We start from the raw sequence: 14,883 nt of genomic DNA on the forward strand, positions 1-14,883 counted from the left end.
CTTTCATGATTCAATTTGAGCAATGGGCGATCCTCGGTTTTGTCATTTGTCGTATCCTCAAATCACAGATTGCTTCACACTGGCTAACTCCGAGTCTTGGCACGGGTTCTCTATCATTGTAACATCAGCCACTGCCGACCCCGTACGAAAGGAGCAAGTAGTAATCTCAACGGTATGATGTCGATAGTACTCCATATCCAACAGATTTGGGTGATATTGGTTCGAGACAGGATGGGGCATCGATTAGGAAGGTCGTTTTCAACTGTTGATCAGTTGCCAGGTTTGTCATGTGACGCGGGGTTTCGCTGGGACAGCTGTCGATACCATTAAACCCGGACCAAGAATCATCCAGCATCTCACTTCCCATCATCCCATTCCAAGCCTGGCACTATGAAATGCGCCCTACTATCGACGTGTCTTGCGCTGTACGCTCAGACCTGCAAGGCGGTCGATTATGGCGAGTGCAAAGGCTATACTGCTAGCAACATTGAGACGACAGCAAGCTCCATCCAAGCCGATCTTGATGTCATTGGACCAGGATGCGCCTTGTTCGGGGATGATATCACACACTTGAAACTCAAAGCGACCTACGAGACGGGTAAGCTTGGCTGATATGGTCCAACATTAAACTGCATGCTAAGAGATATCAGATTCACGGTTGCACGTCGTCATTCAAGACTGGGCGCAGTGCAGATACCAGGTGCCAGAGGAAGTGGTTCCGCGTCCGGCCTCTTCTCTAGCGACAACGGCGGAGACTACGGAGCTGCGCTTCACCTTTACGGAATCCCCATTCACTTTCAAAATCGCTAGAAAGTCCACAGGCGAGGTTTTATTTGACACGTCTGGCGATGCTCTAGTCTTCGAGTCCCAGTTCTTGCGGCTCAAGACATCCCTGCCGCCCGATCCCAACATCTATGGTCTCGGGGAACACGCTGACCCCTTCCGCCTATCCAACACGAACTACACTCGGACGCTATGGGCGCGGGACTCGGCCGGCATTCCGCGTAACCAGAATCTCTATGGCGTGCATCCGGCCTTCTTTGAGCATCGAAAGTCAGGCACCCACGGTGTCTTGCTGTTGAATTCAAATGGCATGGACATTAAAATGGACAGAGACGATAGTGATAAATACTCAATGGAGATCATCGCTATTGGCGGTATATTCGATTTCTATTTCATGGCTGGGCCCTCGCCTGTGGAGGTTGCAAGACAGTACGGCGAAGTCGTTGGCACTCCCGCAATGATCCCATATTGGAGTCTCGGAGTAAGTCATCGATCTCTTAGTTTCTCCCCTGCTGATGATGCTAATTCATTCCTGACTAGTTCCATCAGTGTAAGTTCGGATATCAAGACTGGTTCGAGGTCGCAGAAGTCATCACCAACTATTCGGCTGCCGGCATTCCTCTAGAGTAAGCTGCGCAATGTCCGCAGGTCTTTATTGCAATATGCTTACTTCCATCAGGACTATGTGGACAGATATCGACTACATGGATCGCAGACGCGTCTTCTCATTTGACCCAGAACGTTTTCCAGTGTCTAGGATGAGGCAGATCGCCCACTATCTCCACGCTCATCAACAGCAATACATCCTCATGGTCGATCCGGCTGTTGGCAAGGTGGACTACCCAGCATATAATGCAGGAAAACAACTGGACATCTTTGTCAAGACCACCGATGGCGATGACTTCAAGGGTGTTGTCTGGCCAGTAAGTAGACTACTCTGCCGACTGCAACTGACGGTATTCTGACACGTGCAGGGTGTGACTGTGTATCCCGACTGGTTTCATCCCAAAGCGTTGGAGTATTGGTACGGCCGCTTTCAAGAGACCTTCAACCCGGAGACTGGTGTGGACATTGATGGCGTTTGGTAAGCCCGTCGGCCCTAGCCATATGTCTCTGAGCCGAAACACTACTGACGTTGTCAGGATTGACATGAATGAACCAACAAACTTCTGCCACTTCCCGTGTGATGATCCAGAGGGCGAGGCTAAACGAATGGGCAACCCGCCAACACCACCTCCGATTCGAGATCCGCCGCGACCTCTACCGGGCTTTAATATATCCGCAGCAGATATACAGGATGCCCAAGAGGTGGAGCCTGGCCCTACCTTCGATCAAAAGCTGATGCACCTGCGAAGGAGAACGGACCATACAGATGGGGATGACGTTCTCAACCCTCCTTACAAGATTCACAATGCTGGCGGTGACATCCGAGATAAGACAATCAGGCCCGACGTTGTGCATGCCAATGGACTCTTGGAATACAATACGCATAGTCTCTATGGGACGAGTGAGCATCCTGAACCTCTATGGCTTGCTTAAAAAGCTGATAATAGCCAGTGATGGGCTTGATCACCCGACATGCCATGCTCAAGAGGCGGCCGAATCTCAGACCTTTTATCATCACTCGGAGCTCCTTCGCTGGGGCCGGTAGATACGTCCAACGATGGCTCGGCGACAATGCGTCGCGATGGGATCACTAGTGAGCTCCATGAACTCCTTCCCAGATTCAATGCTAACACCATTGCAGCCGAAGGTCGATAGCGGGAATGCTAAACTACGCTTCCATCTTTCAGATTCCCATGGTGGGCAGCGATGTACGTAATCCCATCCCATCTGCCATCTCCCTCTATGCTCCGTGCCCTCTCACACTAAACCCCACGGCACAGGTATGCGGCTTCCAGTCTACCACAACAGAGAAACTCTGCGCCCGCTGGGCCACCCTCGGCGCCTTCACCCCGTTCTTCCGCAACCACGCAGACGAGGGCACCCCGCCGCAGGAGTTTTACCGCTGGCCCCTCGTCGCCGACGCCGCAAAGTACGCCATATCGACGCGGTACCGGCTGCTCGACTACTTCTACACCGCGCTGCGGCTGCAGTCGCGGGACGGCACGCCGGCGCTCAACCCGCTGTGGTTCCTTTACCCACGCGACGCCGAGACGTACGCTCTTGATCTGCAGTACTTTTACGGGGACTGCCTGCTCGTCTCGCCGGTGACGGAAGACGATGGTAAGGATGTGGACGTGTACCTGCCCGAAGATGTGTTCTACGAGTTTGATACGGGGAAGAAGATCCGTGGCGAGGGGAAGGTGGTCAGGATTCAGGATGTGCCTTTTGACAGGATACCTCTCCATGTGCGGGGAGGCTGTGTGGTACCCACGCGTGCTGAGAGCGCAAACACCACGACTGAACTGCGCAAGAAGGCGTTCCACATCATGGTTGCGCCGGGGCTGGACGGGACGGCGAAGGGCTCGTTGTATGTGGATGACGGGATGACGCTTGATGGGGGCGAGCACAGGATCTGGCTGGACTTCACGTATCGGCCGGGATCGTTCCATGTGCACATCATGGAATCAGCTGGCCCTGACAACCTCCTCGCTTCTGGGCTTGGTCCGGAGCTGAAGCTGAGGCACGCGGGTGTGCGTATTGAGAACGTGGTTGTGTTGGGGAATAGCTCACACCCGGTCCCTGATCTTCACTTCTCATAGCCGCAGTACGCTAGAAGACCAACCTTCTTTTGATCCGGGTATCAGATGGGCTCTCAGCCAGGGCCGCCCTCTGCAGATTGACCGTGGTGCAAGCAAATTTGGGCTCGTCGGCGGTGTGGATCGTATCACTGATGCGTATGTCACTGTGGCAAGAACGTTCAGATTTGCTTGTCTGCTGTGCTTACTCCCCTACTCCTGCCTCCTTTCCCCTCTACTCCGCACAACACCTATCACACACATATCACACACATATCCTCGAGCCCTCACTCTGACCTCGGACGTCCTCTCGAGTGGAACGAGGGAGTTCTCTGCCAGCTTGTGCCTCAGCAATGCCAACTCTCGTGGACCAATGAGAATGACCAACATTTTGAAGAAGGACACGACGGAATCTCCTCTCAATGACCCAACGTTGACGATCCTGGGTTTGTGGGCCTCGTTGGAGCAGATGTGGATGTGCTAAGCTTTGTTAGGCCTCCCGTAGAGGTGGGCCTTGGACGCGCTGTGCCGTCTGCGATGCCGATCACCACCCATTCATTGGCTCGAGGCCCGGCACACGAACAAGGGTGTCCGCTCGACACGCGAACCTCCCTCACCTCCCTTCTCGGCCCGCATCAGCTCTTCGTGCTTTTCTTACGACTGACAGTTGGGGTCCGAGCCGTGGAGGCCTTTTGTGATCTCCCCCATTGATCGACACGGGTTCTGCCTTGAATCAAGAGCGCGCTCATGTGGACCCATGTTGCATTTCTGCACAGAACCTCGACTAGTCTTCCGGCACGCGCCGCGTCAACCGCGAGGTCAACTCGGTCTTCCCTAGGGCTAATATGCAGGGTCAGCTGGAACAGGTTAGGTTTGCCGTTTAGTGCCGGCACAGGCCCGTTCACCGACAAACTCAGCCGGGAACTTGACGAAGAGTAAGACCAGCTGAAAGACTCGAGATTCTGGGGTTGCGTCAAGAGCCCATAAACCGCGCATGACATACATGTGATCCTAATTCCAGCTTCCAAATCAACTAGCTCGGAAGGCACGGAAACATCACGAGGGTCATGGCAAGCCCAGTAATATGTTTGAAAGCTCTCAACGGGTTCTTCCGAACAACGTAACTATCCAGTGAGCTGTGAGCAATGGTTATTGGGGATTTGTTTGGGGCAGTGGCCCTTTGTCAACAAGACTTGAAGACGAGGGCGATCATAATCATGGCACCCGAGCGATAATCTGACTGACGTTACACCGCGCAGCCAGCCTACTCCTGCACTTTGATGAGTGCTATCACATCACCGGGGTCGTTGACTCCCTTTTCGGCTCAGCTGTTGATGGTGAGCGGCCCTAGTCCATATTCAGCTTTTCCCATGCGTACTTGTCACAACGCCTTTGCCAGATACGGTGGTTGATGAGGTCTCAGCTTCGTTGGAAACCGATATTGTCCTTTTGTCATGCAATATTTTCAGTGATCTTCATTGTCACTCTGGGCATGGCAACTACTGAGAGGATTCGTGATAGGGAAAATTTTAGTGCAATTTGGAGTCAAGAAAGGGGGTAAGTTGACGAAGTCTTCCAAGGACAAAAAGTATAAGAGCGGTGTTGAGATCCCCATCATTTTCTTCAATGTTGACAACTTGTCTACACTCGCAACAACATCTTCAGTCCTCTTTCAAGTACTCCCAAACAACTTTAATCAATATGAAGCTTTCCCTTGCCGCTCTGCTGCCCCTGGTGTTCCAGGCTGCGTCGGCCTCGGCCGCATCGGCTCTTGCACCTCGCGGCTGCACCTCTTTCACCTCGGCCGTCACTCACCTCACGGAGTGCTGTGACGAGACCGTCAATGAGCTCTTCTGGATCGACAAACCTCTGGGACTCGGCATCTGCTGTCTGCTGGGCAGCATCCTCCAGGGCTTCGTCTGCGTCCCCCAGAAGCCGCCCCCGACGAAGAACTCCACCGTCTGCAGCGGGGACCCCGTGTGCCCCCAAAAGGCCGGTAGCGACCTCGGCATCGAGTACGGCCACTGCTACGTGCTCCAGGCGCTCAACGGCCTCTACCTGGGCCACGACTCCGCCACCAAGTACGAAGTCGACGGCGAGAACCCGGGTGTCGTCTTCCGCGTGTGCCACGTCGACAACCCGGCCTGCGACAAGGACGCCGGCACCGTCGTCGGCACCAACGGCACCTGGTGGATGCAGGACCAGATGGGCGACCCCACCGGCACCGGCTTCGGCTGGCTCGGCGGCAGCGGCGACCTCTCCGTCCAGGACAGCTCGACCACGGCTTTGGTGGTCGGCGGCTCGCCCCTGTGCTTCGGCGGCAAGTGCTCCGTCTGCATCACTTTCCCGCCTGGTGGTGCGCACGCGCCCTGCCCCCTCAACCCGGGGCAGTCGCACTTGGGCGTGGCCAGCAACCCTAACAGTTGCCAGCCGTTCATCTGGCAGGAGGTCCAGTGCCGGTCCGAACAGTAATTACAAGATGTCAAAGTGACAGTCTCCGACCCTGATAGCCTTGTCAGATGGGACGCGTTGGATAAAGGATGAGAAGTTGATGAGGAGATAGCGAAAGGAGATGCTCGGAGAACGAATACGGGTCATAGCAGAGCTAGTTCAATCAACAGGGGGCATGGACGGAAATATCATCTTGTGATCCTGTCAAGTAATGGAACGAGTAATTCAAGAGTTCTTTCTGTACGGCTTCTGTACAAGATGCAAAAGTGACTGCCTTCAAGAAACCCCATATGTGTCTTCACGTCCTCCGGCACCATAGGCATATTAGGGTAGTTCTTACTTTGGATGCCCGTCTAGCTTTTCCCATGAAGATAGCAATAACACAGTCTTTATAGGTAAATCAATTTCAGTTGTATTGAAATAGTGCAAGACTACTCGTATTCCTCAGATGTTAGACCCTATCTAGGCAGGTGGAATTGCGAAATCCAAGTATATCACTAGGAAGAGCTCTAAGTATCAGTACTTACGTACCTACAGTACATATTGCGGCAAGTTGTAATCAGCTACGCCCAGACCGTCCAGAAGAACCACGGCATTCAAGCTCATCAACGCCTCACAAGCGCGGCCCGACTGTGCAGCTCTTCAGGCGTCTCTAATTCTGGCCAGTCAGCTAACCTTGAATACGTAGCTAGGATTGCAAGGCTATTTACCTGGACCGATGTGTTCAAGTATTTGAAGTACCTGAGCACCTTGACAGTGTTTGGGGGGGGTTAAAGCTACAAGGAAGTTTATGCCTGCCCTGGCCTTGCCCTTGAGGACATGGTATAAGACTGATGAATCAATTGGCCTCTTCTTCTGGACCCCCCAAAGTTTCTCTACATGATGCATCTATTCTTGATGACTAGAGAAAGCTGCCTAAATGATAACAATATCCTCCGGATCAATATCTGGTCTTGAGGCAGAAGGCTCTTGAGGAATAGGAACTGTGTACATTCCCACCCGTCGCTAGTGATTCAGCTTTGTCTTTTGTACGATTCAGCCTGCGATGACCCCAGAGACCACTACACTAGGTTCTATCTTTTCGCAGACAAGCATGATAGGGAGGATCGAATATTTTCTCTCGTTGAATAGCTGAAGCTCTTCGCTCTCGAACTGGTACTGAAAACTCCCATCATCGAAACGCAAGAGGAGCTGCCCACCTGAGGCATATGCGTCTTCCAGAGGTTCCACGAAGCCTCGCAAGTGAAGTTGATGAAATGGGCCTTTGATGTTGACGTCGTCGACCAACACGAAACGGGAAGTCGAAAGTAAGACATCAAAAGTCGTTTTATAAATCCGTTTATAGAATTCAACGCCGGAGTTTGAGTTCACCCAACTCCAACTAGGTGCTCGGGACAGGGACGCCGGGACGTGGTGATCCTGTCTGATCCCCCAAAGAAGGCCGAATGGTAAGTTGTGTGTGAATACTCCTTGAATATACCCACTACCAGGTACTAGATTATGAAAATGCTGTGCAACACCTTCTATGGCAGCGAGTTTGTCTTCGTCTGGGAAAGAGAGTGCTGTGGTAGTGTAGAGCTCGACAAATTGAAGCCAGGCGCGAGTGCATTCCATCTGATAGGATGAATGTGTGTGGTCCATCGCTAGTAATCTTGGAGAGAGAGGGACATCTTCATGGTCCATCTGATACAATGTACGTGTGCGGTCCACCCACAACAATCTTGGAGAGAGAGAGAAAGATTCATGCTGGAAGGTCGTTTCAACATTGACACCGCGGGGCTTACTGGATGCTTGTTTATAGAACGGCTTTTCCCGGCAATGCGTGGGATAATTCTCACTTGCTGTGTGTCGCAGGCATTGCCAATATATGCGGTCCCGTCCGAAGTACAAGACCCTAGGCGATAGAAATCGTTCCTGAACAACCCATCCACGGTTTGCTAACGGATGGTTGAGTAAATGCGATATCATGTCGTCCTCAAAAGTGATTAAAGCCCAGGGTGCGAAGCTGGGGGGGGGGGGGGGGGGGGGAGGAGGGGGAGAGGGGGGGACATAGATCGGATCTAAGAGTCCGGGATCCCTATCGGGAAAGGCACCCTCTTCAGGGTTCGAAGAGCAGCTGACTGAAATGTTGAGGATGCACTGGGAATATATGCTCCTCATCTCCCCGATATGCCCATGCCAGTCATCTGCCGAGCCGGACCCAGACTGCAGGATACAGAGGCTGTCAACCCAGAGATATCTGATACCCATTCTATGGCAGAAGTTGATGACTTCCTGGAAGCTCCTCGGTAGCTCACGCAAGGAGCCCCTGCCTTGCAAGACCGCGCTGTAGTTGGCTTCAGTCAGCGTGAAGAATTTTGCTTTTCCCCAGCAGTGACTTAGGGTAGCATATGGTTCAGTGACGATGTCGGCATTCCGAATGACTAGCTTGAGGCGCCCATCGGGGGCGCTGACATCCACGAGCCGCTTGGGCTGAAAGTTATCTATCGATTCTGATTTGCTGCGACAACATGTGTGGTCGGACACGCATTGATGAAGCCAACTGAGAGCCGTCTGTACGTTGTCGTCGTGGCCGGTGTTTTGGGGTCTCTTGACGTGTGTGAAGGGATCAGGTCGGACTTGGCATGGCTTCCCCTGCTCAATATCACGATTGGCCTGGGCGACACAGTCTCCATATCCCGCTGGGTGCTCAAAATAAATCCATCGGAGGTTCAATTGGAACTTGTAATGAAACCCAGAGATTACTATGCGGTCGGATAGTCCACTTGTTCGATAGAAAAGGCCTTCCAGAGGTCTGGGGCCCGTCTTGGCTTGCTCGACAAGTAACGTACAGATTCGGCACGCATTGACTGCTGCCTTCTCCACATCCTCGAAGCTTTGGTGATGGAAACCTTCTCTCAATGTGCGCTGAAGCATATGCAGACATACCGCACAAATCATGCTGCACTGTAGATGCTGGTAACGATAGACAAAGAAATGGAAGGAAAGAAGGTAAAGTGGTCCTAAAGAGGCGAGACAATATGGCGAGGAGAGGAACTCGAAGTGGTAAAATGCCCCTCCGTTACCCACCCAAGAGTCTCAGCTCCAGCCCAGGGTAGGTATTGTTGCAGTAGTGCCTACAGCTGAGGAATTGGAGGATGAGAGCCAGGGTGGGATGCCAGCTTGCTGTCACAGCAGTTTCCTCCAACGCGAGTGGCCAGATCGTATAACAATTGGTGCTTTCAGTAGCGCTGTGGTGCGGTGAAAGCAACGAGTGCCACCTGGGATGGGCCGTATCTGAGTCTGATTTGTCTAAAGTATATATACATCATGAAGAAAGTGACGCCCGCTCGCCTGCGAGGTCTGCACCATGCCATTTGGGCACTTGGTCAAGCCTTTTCGCCTAGCTTCAGTGCACCTTGCCATACCCCGCATCCTGCCTTTCTACAGACATTGCGAGTACCCTGGGGAGAAGAGTCAGCCTTGGCCATATCTCGGAAGGAGAGAACAGCACTCACATTCGTTCTGAGCGACACACTTGTACGGGCTCTCGCAGTTGGTAGGGCCAGTGTAGCCGTTACCTCCGCATTGGGCCCAGTGAGCAGCAGTACCGGATCCGGAGCCGGAGCCACTGCCGCCGGTGGGGGTGCTGGGAGTGCTGGACGTAGTAGCGCCGCCGCCGTTGCCGCCACCGTTTCCACCAGACGGCGGGTTGAAGACGGGGAAGTTGCCGTCGTCGTTGCGCTTGCACCCGGAGATGGCCGTGATCTCACTCGGGCACTGGACCTGCACAAAGTCAAAGTTGGGGTTGTCTGCGTTCTGGAACCAGTCGAAGCGCCACTCGCAGCCGGAGCGCAGGCGGGCGGGCATGCTGGCGCACTCGGAGCGCGACGAGACGCCGCCGTACTGCGCGCCCGGGAAGCTGCCGTACTGGGCGTTGCAGCCCGAGAAGATGCCCTGCCCGCCGCCGGGCATCTGCAGGTCGAAGTGGTTGTTTGACAAGTCGCCGCCCGTGTTGATGGACTGGACGACCATGGTCTTGCCGGTGACGGGGCCGGATGTGAAGGTCAGGCTGGTGTGTGTGAAGAAGCTTGCTGTTAGGAACATGGGTGTGAGATGCGTGAGTTTGGAAGTCAAGGTGGAACTCACGCGTAGCATGCGCAGCACCAGGAAGCCTCGCTGCCGCCGGTGATGGCCGTGGCAGCGAAGCCGTAGGCCAGCTTGTCGTTGACGGCCCACGGCTGTTGGTTGGAGCACATGAAGGCGCCGCCGCCGTCGCAGCCGGACTTGGCGTCCGGGTCGGCGAGGGGGTTGTCGTTCTTGTCGCAGGTGCCGACGGGCTTGCTCACGGCGGCCTTTTTGGACCAGGCGCACGAGGGCTTGCAGCAGTCCCAGTACCTGTTGGTTTTTTGGCGCAGTGTCAGCGGGATGGCGCATTCCTTCATCAGCACAGATGGGGGCTGGAGAGAGCGTACCGGGTGGAGTGGCCTGACCCGGAAGCGGCGTGGGCTCCGAGAGGGAGGGCGACCGCGAGGCCGAGGGACAGGAGGGTAGTGGCGCTACGCATCTTGACTTGGAGGACGAGACCTGTCTGGAGAGTTTGAACGGGAATCTACTCTGTGGCTTGCTGCTCGGTTGAACCGCTGGTTGCAGAGCATCTCGAGACCAAGCAACGGAGATGGGCGAGGACGCATTTATAAACCCTCGACACACATGCTAGCAAGCCTTATTTCGACATGGGCCTACCTAGTCCCGGGGCTGTCATCGTGGACATCCGTAGCACAAGCAGAAAGAATCAGGCATTCGCGGCCCTCGAGCTCCGCACGCGTGTGGACACAGCACGATCAGCAGCGAAATGAAGGGGGCCTCATGGTGAACCCCAGCAGTGGCACCACGGCCAATGGCCCAACCCGAAAGGAACAATGACGGAGGAGGCGGCCGGCACGACCAGACATGGATTAGTTGTTGGGGACGAGGCCGCGCCGTGCTGGCCTGTTTCCGGCTGGGTGGGCCGAAACTCACCCCCTTACCAGGTTGTACGCTGTGGAGAAGGGCAGTCCCAGGGTCGTACTCGATCATCAGATGCTACCTCGCGGACCTTAATTCGCCGGGATTTCGGATAGATGAGGGGATGAGGGTCTGACCACGAGGCGAGGCCAATCCAGATCGGTTCTGCGCCTGCATTTGCTTCTTGCAATAAGAGGAGGATGACCCGTGGTGTTGTACGACTGTTGGTCTCTGCGAGATCTTTCTTCACTAAATTGTCAGGGGCACGGCCGAAGCTCGTTGAGGCCTAGCTCCGCATCAGCCGAAGCACTTGTCTTGGACGTAAAACGTGGCTTCGATTCAAGTGGAGTCACGGTTCGGCTGACTCTCTTTTGACAGATGTGAACTGTGCGATGGCCTATGTCAATCGTGATGCCAAGGTTCGTTCACGGAAAAGCTATCATGAGGGGCTTGTTTCCTTCTTGTGTAGATGATTTGGATGGTTTGGAGACACTTCAACACTGCAAAGTCCGGCTTGGGCATCCTCAGCCGCCAATTGGATGCACAAGCTGCTCTTCCTTGCATGGGAGCAGAGCAAATCTGAAATGATTCGTACGGCTGTTGACTGTGATTCGCGCGTAAAAAAAAGAATTGTTAATAGTCTGGTCGTCAAGATGATGTTGCTGACGCTCTTGCGGTCAGATTGTCAACGACAGGGCGTGTCCAGCGGGGAATCGAGCGCGAGTAATGGGAGAACCGCCCGATTTAACTAGGTCAACACCAACATCGCTTGATGGCTTTTGTCTCAGACAATGTTCCAGCGCTATTGCCCCAACGATCGCGTCTCGCAGTATCTACAACAATGACGCCGCCTCCGCCAGATGTCATCGAGGCCTTTGGTTTGAACGGGTCTCCTGAACCAATGCCTGGCGGGAGAGGCCTCTGTTACATTGTTGATCAGGTTGTCTTCAAGCCGTCAGACGATGATGTAGAGGCACAGTGGATCTCGAAACTAGTCGCGGATCTCCACATCAGCTCACAAACATTATATCGCCTCGCAGCCCCCATCTCCACTGTGAGCCGGCCTGGAACATTCCTCTTCAAGGGCTGGACTGCGTCTGCCTTCATGCCTGGGTCCGCATCGCCAAGGGGGCGCTTTGCGGACATATTCGGAGCTAGCCGAGCATTCCATGCCGATTTAGCAGTTCTTGTGCTGAGCAAGCCTGACGAGATCGGAAGACAGTCGAACAGATGGACCAAGGCAGAGAGCGTGGTTTGGGATGGTGTCGATGTGGACGAGATTGAAGGGCTTCACAAGGCGACATTGGCGCAATTTCAACCCTTGCTTGACAAGCTTTGCCAAGTTTGGCGGCCTCTCCCCGACGATATTCCATGTCAACTGATTCATGGCGACTTGACTGGCAACCTGCTCTTCGAGGAAAACATGCCACCCGTCATCCTCGACCATACCTTCTACTGGAGGCCGGCCGAATATGCCAATGCCATCGTGGTTGCGGATGGCCTCGCTTGGGCTGGTGAAGACCGGGGACTGGTCGATCTATACAAAGCGAACGACAATTCGATTCAACTACTGGTGAGGGCGATGTACTGGCGGTGCCTGACGTATGCCATTGATACGGATGTGGAGTGGATTCGGAAGGCTCTCCCAAATGCCGACTACCCAAAAGCAGTAGAGGTTGTATGCAGTGTTGCGAAGCCAGTTACAGTTCCAGAGCTGACATAGGTAATGAAAGCTCCGGACGAGGCTGTTATCTCACTTGCGTGTGAATTTATCGATGGCATTTTCAAAGAGAGAGGATAGTCACAAACTCAAAAGCAACTACAAGGCAATATTATATTGCATTTGACTACTCCACACTGAAATACTTGAAACTCGATCGAATTCATTCAGTATGTAAAGTACCTAGAATGAGGTGAGAGGATAACTAGTTAACCACAATTTGTGATTCTCTGCATAACTCACTAATGGATATGCAAAGTTGAAATTATGCAAGTAGCGGGGTTATGACGAAATGCAACTTGTCGCATGTGATGACCCACTAGGAAGTGTCCGCTGCTTCAGGTAGGTACCTAGGTCCTTTCACTGCTTGTAGTGAACTCTGAAAACAGACAGCCAGGACTACGCGACACCTCGACGAAGCCAATGTCGCCTCGTCTCTGACAAGGCTGATCTCCATGACAGCCGCGACCAAGCTCCACGCGGAGTCGCTGTCCCATGTGCCGTGGAAGATGCTCCCCTCCACGCCGACCCTCAGCTTCACCATCCCCAGCCTCCACGACGGCATCACCCTCGATTGTCGCGTCTTCCATCCGCGCTCGCTGACCATCTCCGGCTCCAGCTCCAGCTCCAGCTCTCGGTCGCCCGGATCATGGCGCAAGAACGTTGCTATCGTTGCGCACCCATACGCGCCCCTCGGCGGTAGCCAGGACGATCCGGTGGTGGACTTGGTGGCGGGGACTCTGCTGAAGACGGGCTTTGTCGTGGGCACATTCAACTTTCGGTACGTTGAGCTGGACGCTTGGATCAAGTTCTACTGTAGACATGCGAGACGGGCTGACACGTATGTAAACAGAGGTGCCCGCGGATCCGCAGGCCGGACATCGTGGACCGCCAAGGCCGAACGCGCCGACTACGCATCCTTCGCCGGCTTCCTCTTCCACTACGCGCACTTCCTCGACCCCTTCCCTCGCGACCTGACCCACGATAGACCGACATCACCTACCGGCCCTCCTCCATCTCCCGCCGCGATTCCTACCACACCGACGATCCCTCAGACAAGCAAAGAACCCCCCGTCCTCCTCTTCGCAGGCTACTCCTACGGCGCGATGGTCACCTCCCAGCTGCCTGCCCTGCACCCCATCCTCGAGCCCTTCGCGGGGCCCCTGACCGGCACTCCCGCCGCCGAGATCCGCCTGCGCGCGCAGCACCTCGCCGAGTCGCAGAACGCAGCCATCCACGCCGCCGTGCGCGCCGCGCGGTCCAGATCGCACGCGAGCCGCAACTCGCTCGGCGTGCGCGTCGGCGGCGACGAGGACCTGCTGCACGTGCGCAAGAGTCACGACGGCGGCGGCGGGCGCAGGTCCTTTTCTCTTGAGGATGCTGAGGACAGGATACGCAAGGGCGTTGCGGAGCTGGTGGCGCGCACGAGGCCAAAGCATGGCCACCACGCGCGGAGTCTGAGCTGGCGGTCGAGGCATAGGCATGGCGGCAGTGCCGGGGACAGCAGCAGCAAGGCGTCGTCAGCGTCGGTGGAGGATATACCTGAGGAGGCGGCCGGAGAGGGCAGCGAGGCCAAGGATTCAGAGCATCATCTTCCTGCGATTCCAGATCTGTATGCCCCGCGCGTGGCGTATCTGATGGTGTCTCCGCCCGTAGGCATGATGACCAACCTGGCGACCATGTCCTTCTCGCTGCCTTTCCTCAGGTCTCACAGCCACCATAAGGATCGTCGCGCCCCGGGCCACGAAGGACATGACAGCGACAAGTCGCTGTCCGACCCCGATACGGATGTCGACCCGGACCGCAAGCTCGTTCGAAACCCGTCGATGGTGATCTATGGCGACGCTGACAAGTTTCTGACGGCCAAGAAGATGCGCGCCTGGTGCAAGCAGCTGTCGGAGGCCGAGAAGGGACGGTCTCAATTCCGATCGCACGAGGTCTCGACGGCTGGTCACTTCTGGACGGAGGGTAAGACTCTTTACGTCTTGCGGGATGCTGTCGATGCCTTTGCCAAGGAGCTGCTCCAGGGAGAGAAACAGTAGGCTGATAATGGTGGCGGAATGTGTGCACGGCGGGTATGATCCCGGGCGAGCTGGTGGATCTTGGGACTTTGGACTTTGTAATGATTGAATGATACCCCTCTGTTGATGTCTATTTCTACTTCTGATCTTCTTACTCGTGCTAGGTCGCGTCTATGTAATGAGTGGTCCGCGTCTAAGCCCGCCATTCTGTCATAGTAACGCCAGCTCGACAAAGAACGCC

At 54.8% G+C, this 14,883-nt stretch overlaps 4 protein-coding genes across 4 annotated transcripts; 3 read left to right on the forward strand and 1 right to left on the reverse strand.

Moving 5' to 3' along the window:
* Positions 1–390: 390 nt before the first annotated feature.
* Positions 391–3,488, forward strand: E0L32_001989 (uncharacterized protein; the record flags this gene model as incomplete). The annotated part of the gene is made up of 8 exons (XM_031136128.1): positions 391–598; positions 651–1,264; positions 1,324–1,409; positions 1,463–1,706; positions 1,758–1,867; positions 1,926–2,290; positions 2,341–2,482; positions 2,531–3,488. 8 exons carry the CDS (start codon positions 391–393, stop codon positions 3,486–3,488), a joined length of 2,727 nt encoding a protein of 908 aa, XP_030989097.1.
* Positions 3,489–5,165: 1,677 nt separating this feature from the next.
* Positions 5,166–5,936, forward strand: E0L32_001990 (uncharacterized protein; the record flags this gene model as incomplete). Its single annotated transcript, XM_031136129.1, has 1 exon — positions 5,166–5,936. One exon carries the CDS (start codon positions 5,166–5,168, stop codon positions 5,934–5,936), a length of 771 nt encoding a protein of 256 aa, XP_030989098.1.
* Positions 5,937–9,338: 3,402 nt separating this feature from the next.
* On the reverse strand, positions 9,339–10,461 carry E0L32_001991 (uncharacterized protein; the record flags this gene model as incomplete). Its single annotated transcript, XM_031136133.1, has 4 exons — positions 9,339–9,358; positions 9,413–9,984; positions 10,044–10,292; positions 10,370–10,461. 4 exons carry the CDS (start codon positions 10,459–10,461, stop codon positions 9,339–9,341), a joined length of 933 nt encoding a protein of 310 aa, XP_030989099.1.
* A 1,281-nt stretch (positions 10,462–11,742) lies between these two features.
* E0L32_001992 (uncharacterized protein) lies at positions 11,743–14,663 on the forward strand (the record flags this gene model as incomplete). The annotated part of the gene is made up of 4 exons (XM_031136134.1): positions 11,743–12,579; positions 12,945–12,963; positions 13,015–13,402; positions 13,475–14,663. The coding sequence occupies 4 exons, from the start codon at positions 11,743–11,745 to the stop codon at positions 14,661–14,663; spliced, it is 2,433 nt and encodes an 810-aa protein (XP_030989100.1).
* Between the last annotated feature and the right edge of the window lie 220 nt (positions 14,664–14,883).

Source organism: Thyridium curvatum (assembly GCF_004353045.1).
Source record: "Thyridium curvatum strain D216 chromosome Unknown NODE_8_length_716436_cov_74.480370, whole genome shotgun sequence".
NCBI classification, from domain to species: domain Eukaryota; kingdom Fungi; phylum Ascomycota; class Sordariomycetes; order Thyridiales; family Thyridiaceae; genus Thyridium; species Thyridium curvatum.